This window comes from Poecilia mexicana, unplaced genomic scaffold, assembly GCF_051168715.1.
Source record: "Poecilia mexicana isolate PSO_F unplaced genomic scaffold, ASM5116871v1 scaffold_20, whole genome shotgun sequence".
Taxonomy (NCBI): Eukaryota; Metazoa; Chordata; class Actinopteri; order Cyprinodontiformes; family Poeciliidae; genus Poecilia; species Poecilia mexicana.
In genome coordinates this window covers 3,701,694-3,718,339 of record NW_028263389.1, presented here as the reverse complement: position 1 = coordinate 3,718,339, position 16,646 = coordinate 3,701,694, and the positions used below count along the sequence as shown (strand labels likewise).

The 16,646-nt window shown below is 38.1% G+C and overlaps 1 protein-coding gene across 2 annotated transcripts in view; it reads left to right on the top strand.

Annotated features, from left to right (window-relative positions):
• The window catches only part of LOC106931385 (partitioning defective 3 homolog), a 389,759-nt gene that overhangs the window by 128,229 nt on the left and 244,884 nt on the right, over positions 1 to 16,646 (top strand). Inside the window, exons 4-5 of one of the 2 annotated variants that reach the window (XM_088001334.1) lie at positions 3,951 to 4,135; positions 8,955 to 9,092. In XM_088001334.1, coding sequence (XP_087857460.1) covers positions 3,951 to 4,135; positions 8,955 to 9,092 — 323 coding nt within the window. The remainder of the gene's footprint in view (positions 1 to 3,950; positions 4,136 to 8,954; positions 9,093 to 16,646) is intronic. The other variant, XM_088001335.1, reaches the window with a different exon arrangement.

Sequence of the window (16,646 nt, the reverse complement as noted above, 5' to 3'; positions counted from 1 at the left end):
ATAGTCCCCGGAGAATCCGACCTCTCTTTGCTAAATTTTAGTTTGTGTACATGTCCATGACCCTGTGGCCCCACCATAATCCCTCACTACAGGGGCTGGATTAGGGCCTCATTTTATTAGCCATCCACCCCAACTGTCTCATTCCGTCTTCAGTCTGGATCGATCGCCGGCCTGCTCTGAAGTGGCGGTGCTGGATATTAAACGTGGGACCAGCCAAACCCTTTGGACTGCACGGATAATCCCATCACAAATTAAAAAGAGGAAAATTGGTTTGATAAAATGGGAGAGAAGTCTTCATGTGGTGACCTCCTTTACAGTCAACACATGGAAAAAAACAACAATACATTCCTTTATTTATCATGGGTAAAAAGCTGCTATAGAACTGTGCCACGATTTTATTAAAGAGGAGGATTTCATAAATGGAAATTCTGTCAACGTTTATGCAGCACATAACTCTATGTGTAAGGTTCTCCAGAGATTTTTGGAAGATATTCTTATAGCCATAAATAACAAAAACAAATAACTAAATATTAGAGACTTTGTGTTTTTGAACAGAAAAGTCTTGTAAATGTACAACAAATGGAACTCTTTAGATTTTAAGGTAATTCATGTCTATGTCATGGAACACCATGTGAAATGCCACTAATAAAAGTAATCTAAGAAACAAAAGATCACAAGCATCATCATATTTAGAGTATTATTTGCACACAATAAGCCTCCTTGCCTTTAGAGGCAGTAACATTAAATAAAGTAAGATTTACATTGTTAAATTAAATAATTGTAAAAAGCTTCTAGTACCTGAGCTTTGATGTGTTCTGGGAAATACATTGTTTTTCATCTATAGCAAGACAATAGCCTTTTGTAAGAACACAAATTAGGCGTGGCATAATGACCACGTCCCTGTTTGGCTGCCAAAACAGCAAACTGACCCACTGAGGAACGGACTCCGTCAGACTCCTGAAAGTCAATGGTATCTGCCACCAAGATGTTGGTACCATATTCTTTAAATAATGTAAGTTGTGGCCTTCATAGATTGGACTCATTTGTCCAGCAGATCCCAACAGTCTCAAATTAGATGCCATATTGACTCCTCAGTCATCTTGTTGAGTTCCTCACACCAATCCTGACCAATTTTTGTCTTTATGACAGGGTAGATATTCTTCCTAAAAGAGCCCACAGCGGTTAGGAAATACTGTCTCCCTGTCGGGATGTACATGATCTGTAGCAATGCTTTAAAGGCGTGATGTCTAAAAGTAACATCCACTCAGATGGCAAGATACAGAGCATCATACTGGCTTGAGCATCTTGCCTCCTTCCCACAGTGCATCTTGATGCCATGTGTTCCTCAGATAACCACCCTGGAACGCAAACAAAAAAAGAAAAGTGATGTCACTGATCAGGCCACTTTTTTTGTCATCACTCTGTGGTTCAGCTGTGCTTTTATCTGATAGGCCCATGCTGATCCCAGTCTATCAGCTGGTCTGCAGCTGTGCGGCTTCACTCTGCACTTTTACACCTAGCTATCAGAATCAGGTTCTTTGGCGAAATGACGCAAGCTAGTTCCTTTGTTGGAGCTTTCCCACATGCATCGATGACAATGTCGTAGTTTCCCCATTGTTCCTTGCTTGGACTGTTGTTGATAATACTAACCATTCCCGACTAAGAACACCCCATAAAAAATGCAATATTAGAGATGTGATGGAACCTGCTCAAATTTGTGCGCTGCTCATTTCCCCCTGCTTTTAACACATCAACATTGTTTCAGCGCTTGTATTCACTAAGCATCCCTGCTGAGAGTCCTGGTCTTAACACGAACCAGTCATTACTGGAAAGGGAAAAGGTTTGTTTCCTGTTATTAGATCTACAACCTAAACTGTAAAGTAAGCTCACAGTGACTTGCCTGCTGGCTGACTTCTTTTGAGTTTTCTTCATCTGATTTCTGAAGATATTTAGAGACCCCTGTGGTCACCATATAAAATAAATGAAACACATTCGCAACCAAGAAAAACACTCGTTAAAACCCGCCGTTTGGATTCGCGTGGCACGGTTTTACACAGAGAAATACTTTGATAATGACAGAGATTAGACATTTGTGGGAAGCCCTCTGCCAGCTACCTGCCTTGACATGCAAGTTAATAAAGTATTGCTTTCTTAAAGACACACAAAAAAAGAAAGAGCGAGAGAAAGAGAAAATCTCTCTGGAAACGACAGTCATCTGGTTGCTAAGAAGTCCAGATGTTTCCAGATGCCATAAAAATGTGCCTTCAACATAACTATGATGAATTACAAACTTTATGAAAAGTAATTTAAGTACACAAAAGGTTTATTTTGAAATAGTTAAAGAAAACCACAGAAAAACAAGGAATGACATTAGAATAAACTATGGAAAATGCCTAATTGTTTTAAAGTTAGAAACCCTAACAACAAAGAGTTGGAGCTGCTGACTCAGAGTTCAATGATATGAATAAAGAACTGATAAATTACAATAAAATAAACAATAAAACAGATGTTTACCAGAAGTACATCATCAAGGATAACTTGACAGATGTGCTGCAAAGATGACTGAGTTGTGAAATGAAAAATTACAAATTGAAGATGGGACATAAACAGTAGCAACAAACACTCTTCAAAATAACATCAGCTTCAGAAACCATTCCAAGGCACGAAACGGCTGCTACACACTACTGGATAACACACTACTACATAGAACATTGTAAACAACATTTACATTAAATAAGGAGCAAACAAAATTGCACCCTATTTACAAACCACATACTTTCATTTTCTTGTTAAATAAGTATTTTAATAGCACAGCTTGTGGATACTGTTATGGTCCTCCATGAGTTTTTGTACAGTATATCTAATGTGAAACCTGAAACACTTCCATTTCCATTGTTCAGGCACATTGAAGCAAATGTTGGTAATCTATAGGAAGTGATGCAGCTGTAAACAGTTTCCTGTCTGCAACTTTCTTTACATTATTAATGTACGAGACCTTCTTGTAGTCTGTTGATTCGCCTCCTGTTTGCTGAGAAATTATGACCTTGAAGTTGAAGATCAGTGTTTTTTGAAAGTTTTAATTGGACTGTGGCTTGTTGGAGAACATTAGGGAGCAAACAGCATCACGAAGACCAAGGAAAGGATGACACAACTGCACATCAAGCAAGCCATGAATAATAAGCAGCAAAGACATCAATTATGATTGTACAGATGCCGCAGAGATGTACAGCTAAGGAGGGAAAACCCTTTGACGGGATAACCATAACCAATCTGGGCTTCAAAGCAGAGTGACAAACAGACAACCACTGCTGAAAGAACGCCGGAATAAACAGTTTAAAAATTGTCGCAAATCATTTAAGAGACGCAGCAAAAATATGAAAGAGTAATCATGCTGAGGGAATACTTTTCTTATGCAGGGACGGAGACATTGGTCACTGTTGAAGGAAGAGATAGATGGAGCTAAATTTATTATTTTACCTCCAATTTGCACAATTTTATGGTCAATGAGAACATAGCTAGGGTCTGCAAAAGCACTTGAGGCCAAAGAGAAGCTTCACCTTCCAGCAGTACAGTCAAAGTCCAGACCACAATCCGACTGAGATTCTGAGACAACACTAGAAAATGTGTGGTTCCCATCCAGTCTGACTGAGTTTAGGCTTTTCACAAAGAATGGGCAAACGTTTTTTCTCTACATGTCCAAAGATGGTGAAGGTTTACCCTAGAAGACTTTGCAGCTGGAATATCAGTGCAAGGTGATTTAATGGTATTTACTTTTGAGCATAAAAGATTATCTTTAAAAAAAGTGTTGTAAATATAATGAAATGAATAAATATAATGATGCTGCATTTGAAAATTTAAAGCAAGAGTGTACGTACATAATATTAGCTACTCCTTCTGATTTTAGTCGTGTCATATTTTGATTACTTGTCCCTATGCCTTCCTCGCTCCAGGCATGTCGCTGAATGTCCGTCGAGGCAGCGATCCCTCGTTGGCTGACCTGCCTCCAGGTGAGGCTCTGGTCAGTCAAGACGAACCGTCAAGAAAGAACCCGACTCGGTGGTCCACAACTGCTGGTTTCCAGATGTACAACAACAAGCCAAACCCTCGGGGCGCCTCAAGTACCCTGGAACAACAGGTAACAATGTTGTGTTTAGCATTGACTGCTAATCCGAGACGAACACGAACGGCATCAAACGTAGCTCCGTATTAAGACGTATGCTTTGTATCTGTGCTTTATAATAGACACCTGTTGGTTCACATTGATTCAGCTTTATATCTTTCCACTACCTTATTAACTGAAGATCACCAAATGTTCTGAAGTTGTTTCAATTAGACATGTGTGATGCTAGTTAAGTTCACAGAACTCTCCCGTCTCCCCACAGTCTCCCTCATTTCCATCCTTTTCTCTTCTGCCGCCCTAAATCAAAAGAATAACTGTTAGAAACCGAAACACTGCCAGCAGTAGCAGACAGTCCTTATCTGAGACCAGCTTCTTCTGATGGCACCTCTTTTATCCATAAAAAGGCAGGAGTTGTTCAACACATTACCTTTTTTTTTTCTTAACGTTCACCTTTTTACTGCTTTTTAAAACTGATAATAAACGTAAGGTGAGAAAAAAAAAAGCACAGATATCGCCTCTGTGTGGGATCCAAAGCTAATTAACATCTTAAAATGGTTTTCTCTCCAAGGTCCTGGCAGACCTTTTACCTCTGATGGAGAATGAGATATTTTAGCAATCAAAAAGGAAATAAATGAGAACTTGGGAATTGAGAAAAAGCTACTTCATAAGTGATCGGCGTGTCTTGAAGCAGGGTCTAATCCTATTCAAAGACATTTTCATTGTCAAAGATATCACTGTTGCTATCAGAAAGTGGTTTAATATCTGGGATGACATGGGTATTAGGTCTTTCATTCACACTGTCAGAGCAGTTGTTACAGCAAGGAGCTTGTATGCAGAGTGAAAATCAAAAGCAAGAGGTTCCTTACATGCTCTTTGTCTAACGTATCTTTAAAGGTAACACTTCTGTGAAGAGTTCTTACATGAATGCTGCTCTAGACAAGCCCCTCAATCTGGACCCAACATATAATGCAACTAGGGTAACAATAACGAGATGGGAAGATATCGTCTAGTCTCAATCGAAGGCAAAACAACAAAAAGTTTAATACACTTCTGACTGCATAGTTCCGGTTTAACCATTTCCAAATCCATATTGTGGATTTGGAAATGGGAATGCTTAAATGTTGTTCAAATGTGAACCAACACTGATACCCTTCTGCTATGTGGCCAAAATAGTTGCCATCAAAATGTTGAGTTTCTTAGTGTTATTAGTGTCATGGTCAGTAACCATATTATTAGCGCCTGCTGTCCACTGGGAAAGCTATATGTAGATCATAGCCACATTTAGCTTTCTGGGGATATTTTATGCAACTTCCTGGCATGAAGCAAATGAAAAATACCCCATAAAAGATCAGTTAAACCTGAAACATTCCCTGGAAGAAGTTTTAAACAATCCAAATTCTGTGGTTAACTTTGGCTATAACATGCGCCCCAGCTCCGTTTGGACACAGTTGTAAACACATTAAAATTACAGGAAACACTTAAAATGTTCATCCTAAGATATAATTACTGCCCAGGTGGGGGAACAGTGAGCAACCGGCTTGCAGTGTCATGTCGAGAGTCTTTAGCTGCTGGGCTAGCAGTTTGGTTTCCTGGTCAGCTAGCCTGGGGGCTTTAGCCATGGCAAACAGCCTGGAGGCGTCACATCTTCAGTTGCGGTCCTGGGACGTCTGCAGCGTTTGATCAGGGGTTTGTTTACCATTGGAGACTAGCAGTGGAAAAAAAGTCCAGAATCTCCTTTCAGCTCTGTTTCTATAGACAAACAGTTATGCGTGACTAGCATAACTCAACTTTGGGAAGGTGGTGCTTTTCATCTCTGGTTTGAGCAACATTGTCTCCTTTCGGTATTCTGTGTACAGTTTCCTGTACTGAACATAGTTTTACTATTTTCCATTTGTCCCATAAATCTGACAGAGTGTACAGACAGAAAAAAAACATCCATGTATCCAGACCGGAAAATGCTTCTCACTCTTTTTTTTTCCCCCATCCCTCTCTTCTTCTCATCCTCAACACATAAAGACCCAGGTGGCTCGATTTAAAATTTCAAAGTGAAAAACTTTGGGGTGGCTGAAGGTTCTGTAGTACAGCAGGTACATTATATACAGAGAGCCCTCAAAGCAGCTCCAGTCAGAGAAAAACATGTCAGACACAGAGATAAAATCAAGACCAAGGAAAAATGTAGAGCCAGAGACAAAATCAAGAGTAGTAATAGTAAATCTGCATTTACTATAAAGATAGATTTAAATATAATCATCTCTTTTTTTTATCATACATCAAATGTTATGTGTATAGCCTACAGTATCATTGCTGTGCTAAAAGGATTTTTTTTTGTCAGTCAGCATATGCTAAATACTTTGTATAAAGGTTTCAAAAATAACCTCCATTAGTGATTCTCGGTGCCAAAACACATTTGGATTCATGCCTCACACAAAAAAAATAAAAAATAAAAACAACAGTGTTTGAGTTGTTTGGAATAATTTCTTTTTCACAAAATGCCAAATGGTCACATCCCACATCCAGTTGAGTTAAGTTTATTGAATCAAACGGACGTTCTCAGTCAACAGCTGGATGTGTAAAGTCATCACATCCCAGTGACCTCACCACACTTTACAATGATTCTTCGCAGTGAACACACCAGAATAAGCGTGTATTGTGCGTCTGCTGCCCTTTTTTCCCTTTACGTTGTAAAAGTTTGTGGACAGGAGTCAGTTGTTCCTCTGCGACTAAAGACCATGATGGTTATTAAGGCCGTCTCCCTATCAGCCTCCACATGTTCAGTTGAGTTTTATGGTCCTGTCTGCATCGCTTCCTCAGGCTCCTTCACGGCACATTGAGCTGTGCTGAAAACACATGTTTTTATCAAAGCACGGAAGGGTCAGGAGTCTGATTTCTTTATTTACAATTGTTAGCTGTCATTTAGTGACGTGCTAAGCATAACTCACCCTCTTTGCGCCTCCTCATCTTTCACACTTCCTCCCTTCTCATGTTTTACGATGACATTTGTGCGCAGTTTGTTTGATTTTGTTATACGCCTTTGTTTTTGCTACGTGTTCCTTACATGGTGCACATAGCTAAACCTCTTGATCCACAATTTGTCAAACTTTTAATAATCAAATCTTAAATTAATGTCTTTTATACCAACTCAGTCCACTTTGGGTTTTGATATTTAATTGCTTTTTTTTCTTCTGCCCGCTGATAGTTTTATCTACAACCTTCAGTTGTTGAGATTTCAAATTCGACGCTTGCATGTCTGGAATATAAAAATATTCTGAAGATGTAATTCTTTTCAGGTCTGCTGATGTCTGCCGATGTTTGATGTTACCTTGGCAGGAGATATTTAAAAAATGGTTCTTTCTTTCGTGTAATGGAGGGGGTTAGATTTGGCACTCCTATTAAAAAGTCCCTAAAGCCATGAGTAAAGGTCAAGGGAAAAGAGGACAGATCTGAATGGGACTTGAATGAACAATCTGGACTATTTGAGACACAGTATAAAAAAACAACAAGAAAACTCTTAGCATCTTCCAACACCTGGTGTTTTTTCTCAACTGTTTGATCTGCGGCTGGTTTCAGTCTTATGGTTTTTGTAAAGCTCGCAGGTATTAGACTTACTTTTATGAATTAAGTGTTTCTGAATTGGTTTGATGCAATATTCTAATGTCAAATGTTTTCTTTAACCATAAGCAGAAAATCATCGTAATTAACAGAAACAAAGGCTTGAAAACATCAGTGTGTGTAGTTAATCTATATAATAGTTACTGAAATAAATGTTTCAGTTATATTGCATTTTACTGAATTAAACGGTATAATCAGCAGCACTCAAAACCTTTTATAGTAGGAAGTTAATCATAATGGTGACGTCACACTGTGTGAGGACATTTTCGCTGTAAAACTTTACTTTAGTACAAGACAAAATCATATTGATGATGACAGTTATAGCCATCACTTGCATCTTTTGGTAGCAGTTACCATGATTAGCATGTTACCTGTAAGCAACAATAAACTGCGTTCCATTGAGATTCTTGTCTCAACTCTGAGATTGTCTGAAATGCTGCCCACACCAGAAACAACCAGCGTGATCTATATGTACAGTGAACCCCAGCTGTTTGTGGTACTGATTAGCTGTACCCTCAAAAAGTGAAAGTAATCAATCAAATTTTATTTGTACAGCACATTTTAGCAACCAGGCAGTTTAAATACATCATCCAGTCACCAATTATGAAACCAGTAACGAACATCACATATTGGCAAATAAGGAAGACTGTAAATATTAGCTTCTGCTCTCATGCTAAGACTGTTTCCACTGTGCGTCGTAATGCATATTAAGGTATATAAAGGGGAACGAACTATTCAAAATAGGCAGTTCTAAATGTTTTTGGGGGGGTATCAAGTATTCATGGATTTGAGCTACTCGCAAAAACACAAAAACTTTGTCATATTACTGTCAGCCTTTCTTGACATCTGAAGAAGGATACGTTTTGTCCTGTAGCTGAAAACTCCCTTTGAAAACAGAAAAAGTTGAGGATGAAATTACCCAATCTGCAAAAGTCGGAGAATGTGAAAGAGAAAAACATCCAGTGATTGCTGTAGCAGCGTCTCCTCTGACTTTATTTTAAATGTACAGTTTTTGGTGTATTTTTTATTTTATTTTTATTTTTTATTTTTTGGGCTATAGATGTCAAAGTTAGATCAAGAAATTTATACCAGCCCCATTATTAGATTGTTGGGGCCTAACTTTTATTGTTTTACCAGCAAATCCTTTTTCATTGAAAGTTCCCTCTGTATCACAGTGATGGAGTGAAGCACATCAATAACTCTACGTTTTCTTATTGTCTGGCAGGGCAGGGGATCCCAAGCCTATCGGAGTCTTCCTCGTGACGCGAGTGGCTGGACTGCTCAGTTTCACAGAGACATGCTTCGTTCTTCCCTTAGCGCCAACCATCCTATGGTTGACCAATGGCTTGACCAGCAGGAACAGGTGTGATGCTAATACCAGCAGCAAAAGCATACAATCCAGTATTCAAATATAAACACTAGCAAATAAGTCAAAGTAATATTGCAAAATGAAATCTAGACTAAATGTTTCTCCTCCATGTTAAAACTCATTATTTGAGTCCGTTTACGCAGTGGCTGATTACTATAAATTATTAGAGCAAGTGATGTTTCAAGGCTCAGGGGTACAACAGAAAGACCTCGAACAAATACCAACTGATATAAAGTTGATTAATTTTTCAAAGAAAAAAAACTTGAACTACAAAGCATAGATCTGAACCGGGTTGTTGTCGGTCGGGTAAGGTACGAGGCGCTGCCGGGTAATTAACGCTGAAACAGCTGAATGACCTTCAAGGGTTGCCAGTTGCTGCCAAAATCAAGTTTTAAATTCAAGTCACTAATTCTTGGCTATGAAGTGACTTTTGGGTCTGCAATCAGCTAATTAAACTCAGTCATGCACCATTTTGACCTCTGCAGTCCTGTGAAGAACTTCAAGCTTTTATTTTGCTCCTTTTATGTTTCTCAGAAAAACAATAACTCTGACAGCGGAAAATGCTTTGACGCTACATTTTTACATCTGATCCGCTGACGGGAAAGGAAAAACTGCATTCTTATCTGTGAAACACAAGAGTTACTCTGACTACTGATAAATCCAGAGGACATTTCACAAAATCGCGAATGTATTAATTAGTTTTCAATGTCAAAAATATGTCAAGTATTGCACATTGCAACTGTTTTGGTCAAGAAAAGCAATAATTTTGTCCTTGTCTGGTCATCAATTCTGAAATGGACAAAAAGGTAAATCCACATAATCCGTGATTGGGATGAAATTGCTGGCCTGCTTCATATCTGAAGGTTTCCTGTAGGATTGTAAACGTGCCATCAGTTCTCTGACCTTTGCCCTCATGTCTTTTTATAATTGGGGTCTCCTGTCCAATTTGCTGCCTGAGCTACATATGGGGTTGTTGTGGCTTTAGCTATGCAATAGGAGGGATATAGACACACACACCACAGACACACAGCAGCCAGACCCGCCGTACCATTTGCAGAAAAAGATGCATGTGCTTTCTGAATGCAGCATATGGCTTTGGTGTTATATTTGTTTCTTTTTTCATGTCTTTAAGTTCATAAATCCAGTTATTGTTTTTGCATTTCAGACTGTGAGAAATATTAATAACCCTGTACGCCTCTCTGTTCTCATACTTTAAGCATTATCTGGCAAAAAAAAAAAAAAAACTATACATAAAAAATGAAAACAAATGTAATCTGAAGGGGCTGTATTAGGTTAAATGTGACGTTTTGACCTCTACATCATGTTATAACTTCATTCCCTCATCAAAAACGTACCTGGAATGTTGCCTTAATTCTTTCATGCTTGTTTGAAAAATCCTTGAATCTTCCGGGGCAACCACTCGGTGGACTCCCCCACTCAGCTCCTTCAGACTAGCCAGTAGTAATTAGCAAACATCAGGTGGAACTGCAAATTTACTGAGATAATTACACAAGCTACTTTTCAGTGTAACGCGGGCAAAAACATTGTTAAAGGGTTAATAGATGAGCCATATTGTGATGATTTCTTGAAGGTGAAGTGTCAGAAAGAGTCAGAGTTTCTTAAAGAGACAGAGGCCCAATTTCAAAGTCAAATTTCTTTTGAGTCATATTTGATATACACAAGAAATGGACTGTGCTATAAAATGGCACTCTGTGGCTGGGAAACACATGATACCACCCCTTTAACTGTATAGTTTTCATATTTGTGTGCCTAATGTCAGTCTAAATTTCAACAGGCTCATGAAACGAGAAGCAAAACTCTGATATTTTGACAGTGAGTGACTGTTACAGTTGTGAGATCTAGTCGCAAAGTCAGCTCACTGACCAACTTGAAACAGCCAGTGACTGACAGACTTCCCACTTCTGTTCCATGTGGCGATACATTTCATGGAGTAAACTGTGTAAAGTGTTAGCAATCGCAGGCTGGTCTCCTCCCTTCGCACGTCCTCGCTCTGTTGACGCGTTATGATGGAGTCAGCCCATGACTGGTCCCTCTACTCCTCAATCTGTCAAAGGAGAGAAAATATGCTTCCTTTAAAAGTTATTAAAAGTGACAGAGCCTCTCAGCAGGGAGCGCTGCAATGACCTTGGGAAGTGTTAAAGTGCTGAGCTTGATGAGAAGAAGATTTCCCCCCAGTTCGTGTGTCAGGCTCTTACTCTTCATTATTGGCTACCTGCTCTGACTTCTTGTATAGAAAGATTAAGAAAAGTCAAGGAAAGGATGTGGGAAGATGAGTGATTGTAGAATCAGTTGAAGAACTAAAGACAGTCAAAGTGAAAAATGTTGATTGATATATGAAATGCAAACCAGAAAAGATTTATTTTTTCCTGTGGCATTTCAGTATTGTTACCTTTGTGTTTAAGAGACTGAGCTATGGTGACGATGGAAAATGAGTTAAAGCTAAAGATTATGTATACAGACTTTCTTTTTTGTTTTGTTTTTTTACAAAATAAATGCGTCCCACTGATCGGATTTGCTGTTTGAAGGCAAGGAAACCGCAAAATAAAATTTCTACATTTTAGAGTAGAATTTTCTAAACTCAGACCTCAATATTTCGATGTCCCCCCTGCTCCCCCAGTCCATGAACACACTAAATCCAACACCACGTGAAAGGACTCAAAATAAGTGATTTTCAGTTCCAGTGAGGTGCTTAAAGTGAAGGCACGGGAAGTACAAAAGGTGTACAAAGCTGTTTAGAAGGAAACTATTTTCTTCAGAGGCATGTAATGTGTTTATTCAGGTTGTCACTTTTAACAGGGTACAAACATATTTCAGAAAAGTTGATCTATTTCTCTCTCTCTGGGGTTTCAATTTCTGTCCCTTAAGGAGCCTGCTGGATTCAAAAATGTCTGCAGTCAGCCTCAATAAGAGTGTACTTTCATTAGTAGATGCACACCAAGATCTCTGCTCAAGTTATGATTTTTAACTACACTGACTATGACAAATGCTACTGTCAGAATTTAATGTCAGTTTTAAAATGTCCACTAAGGACTTATTTTTTTTGCTTTACAAATTCCTCTCTGTCACATGAAATCTCTCAACAGTATGGCTGTAAATACAAGGGTGAATGCTGTTAATGATAATAGTTGCGAGGAAAATGCAGTTCAAACTTTGACAAAGATCAGAAAGTGTCTACAAAACTGATTGGTATATCTTTAGATTAGCTTTTTTCATATTTCGTCTATAAACTGGATAAGATTAACACCTCTTCTTTGTTACCATGGTAAACGATAAGCAGCTGCCAGAAGTTACTCACTTAATTATAATCATTTATAAAGTCATTTTTTCCCAGCAAAAAGTCTTTTGTGAAACTGTACAGAAAAAGTGCTGAAACAGGTTCAGTGAACAAAGAAAACTAACTACTCAAACAAGGACTAGGCTCACTACTCCTACTACTCATTTAAAAAAAAAAAATTGGAAATAGTTGTCAGGCCCTGAATAATAAAAAAAAAAGATTGTATGAACTACAATGGTATTAATTTCCATACAAACTTTAAAAAAACATGCAATTTTTCCCCCTTAAATTTAAAAACAAACTAATCCAAGATTAAGGTCTTGGCTTAAAACACCTCGACAAATATGTACTTATAAATATTGGAGATTATTATTTCAGAGTAAAGGTTATACCAGCTGAGTTATGTAAATATTTAATGAATAACAGCAGGAATGCCACAGCTTGAGTGCAGGCTTCCACACGGTGGCTAATTCTTTTTTTTTTTGCTGGCTGTTTGTAATCCGACAGCTGCGTGACTCAGATGAGTCACTAAACACAAATCTGCTCATTAGAGGTGAAAGTGGATATTTGTAAGTGGCGTCTATTTCCACTCGCTGCAGCTAAGTCGTGATGGCTGCCTTCTCTCGGCGCGCGTGACGAGTTTGATATTTTGCCTCCTTTGTCTGTCTGACTGGCGCACGGCACAGCGGCATGAGATTGTGAGATAAATATACACTCCATGGGTTAATTAAAAAGAACTGCGATCTGTGCTACAGAACTGGCAGAGATAATGAGTCTACACACGCACAAACACTGATACGCATTCGTATATATCAAGGTTTTAAGGGGAGGGGAAAAAAAAAAAACAACACCCCAATTAGCAGGTCTTTGTTTGTGGTGGATTATGTGTCTCTTCTGGTTTTTCATTATGCTTCACAACTAAAAATAGCAGGAAAAATGAGGGGAAAAAAACTGAAAACAAAGAGAGAGTGTTAAACTTATTTTGGTTTTTCCAGTGAAACAATTGGCACCGAATATGTTTATCTACAGGTGGGCTTTTGTGCCATGTTCCAACAGCTACTGTTCTTCTGTTTTCTTTACTCTTTTTACGAAGTTGTTCTAGGTCATCTCTTTTTAATCAAATCTTGTAGTTGCGTAGCTATTGTCTGGAAAACAACTCATCTGTGGGTAGGCCTGTCACAATAAACAATAAATCAATTAATCGCATGATAAATTAAAAGAAACTCAATCATTTTCATTCGCTTGATTCGTTTTTCTGTTTTTCTTCCTCTCTTTTTACCAAAAACTGAATGTTATTTGTCGTTTCTGTTTTCTTTATTTGTTTTGGATATTTCAGTTTTGGATATTTCAGTATTTAAATGTTCATTAGTATTTAAAGCTAATTGATCATTGAGAATGTGTTCTTGAACTTTTACACCACTATTACTGTTATATGACTTGAAAATGGTCTGAAAACTACAATGTTATCGTGTATCGCAATAAGGTCTGGCACAATTTATCATCCATCAAAATTTGTTATCGTGTAAACTAGGCATTTGTGACTGAAAAGATTTAGTAAAAAATACTAAAAATGACCTTAAGAAAGTTCCTAGATTCAAGGATAAACTTTAGTTAGTTGACGGTAACATCTTCGCTAAAGATTTTAAAAATTAGCTTCTCATGGCGCAGTTTTAGGTCCCTGTGTCTTTGTCCAGAGCTCATTCCTGTATCTGTTGGTGTTTCTACTCTAGCGGGTATAGTAGCTTTCTTTCAGTTTTCATTTTTAAACTTTTAGTTATAAAAGCTGAAGGTAAGGAAGATCTTTTGTTATTTAATCAGAGCACGTTTTACTTTACAAATTAAGGAAAGCGTTTTCCGGCTGTATTGTTTAATGTTCTTGACTATGATGGCGTTTCACTGCTTTCTGTGAACTTTCCTGTTTAGATTCTGTCAATCACTCTCTTTTGACTTCTATAACAAAACTGAGAATGGATGTTTATGTGCTTTTTAAAATTTCTAAACCGAAGAAGACAAAAATATATTTGCAAAGCTTGCTGGGTAAACTACCCTCTAACCTGAGAACTTTATCAACACCTTATAACATTTAATTTTGCAGCTTTTTGTGTAATAATCTTCAGAAAACTTTGTATTCTGGGAGCACTTCTAAAGGCTTCTTTCATTGAATAGTGCCACTGGTACTCTTAAGCTTGTCCCTTGAACATGTGTCACATTAACTTCGTCTTCTTTTATGTATTTCAATGTTAATATCAAACTTTTAGCCTGAAGTGTGCAAAAGTTTCACTTCTTTGTCAGATCTCACTTGAAAAAGATGTTAATCCTTGCAGAAACATTAAAGGAATAACAAAAATAAACAATGTTACAAGAAAGTGTTTGATTTCGGGGCTTTACTTTAAATCCCAGATCATGTTTCATTTCTTCTTTTTTTAGTATTTTGTCCTCTTTCTTGTGTAGAAGCACACACTAAACACAAGGCCATCCAGCCTGTGGTTAAATCTGGCAATTGTCTTTTGCTTAGCTAGCCAATCAATAAATTCATTTCAGTGTCAGATGGTGCCTTCGGAGATTTCATAAACTCCACCTCCGAAATCCCTCTTCACCCTAGTGCACACACACACACACACACACACACACACACACACACACACACACACACACACACACACACACACACACACACACACACACACACACACACACACACACACACACACACATCTCCTGCCAAATGTGGCGTGGAGCAGAGCATGCTTTATCAGCCCATATACACCAAGGCCTTATGAGTTATTTTTCATATAAACAGCTGACGCTAATGCTGGTCTATTATCCCACTGATGAATGTTAATGGGCCTTCCCGCTCAACATATACACACACTCCCTCACGCACCCACCTTCTGATCTGGTTGAGTGGCTCTCCGCTGTGTTGTTTTGCGGCCTTGATGAGGAACCGGAGGCCATTATCATGAGCCGCACCACTGTCTGGACTGACACCAGCTGTCCGTCAGCGGGGTCTAAACCAATCAACGGCTAATGCACACAAATCAGAGGGAACATGTTTGAGTTGTGTTTGTGAAGCTTATCCTTTTAGTGGCTTCTGAGAAGGTGGGAAAAAGTTTCAAAATAAGACGCTTTGTTTTTCATTATAGACTTTTCAGATCAAGTTTGGTTTAATTTTACATTTGCAACTCGTCAAGTAACTTTTCTAATTTAATGCGGCTGCTGTATGTTTTCTGTATGTTACAACATATTCTGGTGGGACTTCATGTGAGGGACCGACCCAAAGTGGTGCGTAATTATAAAGTGGAAATAAATCAAATCAATCAATTAAATGCAAAACATTAAAAGCAAAGTGAAAATTAAAAACCAAACTTTTTGTCCACATTTGTCATGATGGAGACTGACCTTTAACTGCAGCCTCTCCTTTTTTTACTACAAGTAAATTTCAAGTGGTGGGGTCATGTCTCGATGGGTTTGCAGTCGTTCCATATTCTCTCTTCTTTTTTTTTCAGTGCTATTAAAGCAGATGTGGCTGATTGCAACTGATGCCATCCTTGGAAATAGTCTTTTTCCTTCAACCTTCCTATTGTGCACAGTTTTTTTTATTTTTTTTGGATCATCTGTCACATAAAGTTCAGAAAAACTCCAATAAAGTTTAAGTTTGTTAGACGACAGAAGGTGAAAAAGTTTCAGCGGGTATCAAATCTTCCAAAATGCACTTTGCTTGTTAGGTTATAGCTTCTCAAAATTGTTTCAAGTGATAATTCTCACAAAAAATAAATAAATAAATAAAAGACACATGAAATCAAAACCATCCAGAGAGACCAAAAATAAAAGTTGCATAACAGTGTCAAAACATGTTGGAGATCAAAGATGTGATTACACATCTTTGATCAAGCCTCGGTCTGTCGGAGAGCATCCCTCGCTTTGTGGTATAATGAGACGTCTCATCTGACGGGTTTTACAGAGAACCCACAGCGATAAGCAGCCTGGCTTAAACACCGAGACAAGAGCCCCAAAACAACTAATATATCAGTTGATATATTATAAATATTTTGTCAATATTTTCAATAATTGAGCCAGTTTCTGCATCCTTTCTGTAAGGTTCAACCACGCAGAAGAGCTGAAATCAGTTTCGTCAGTCAGATGAATGATACTTATTGTTTCTCAGTGATAACAATGAAAAATAGTCACAATTTCTGCCTCCTGAATATCTGTTTTAATTAATCTTTAATGTCAAACACCCAAATAAAATACTG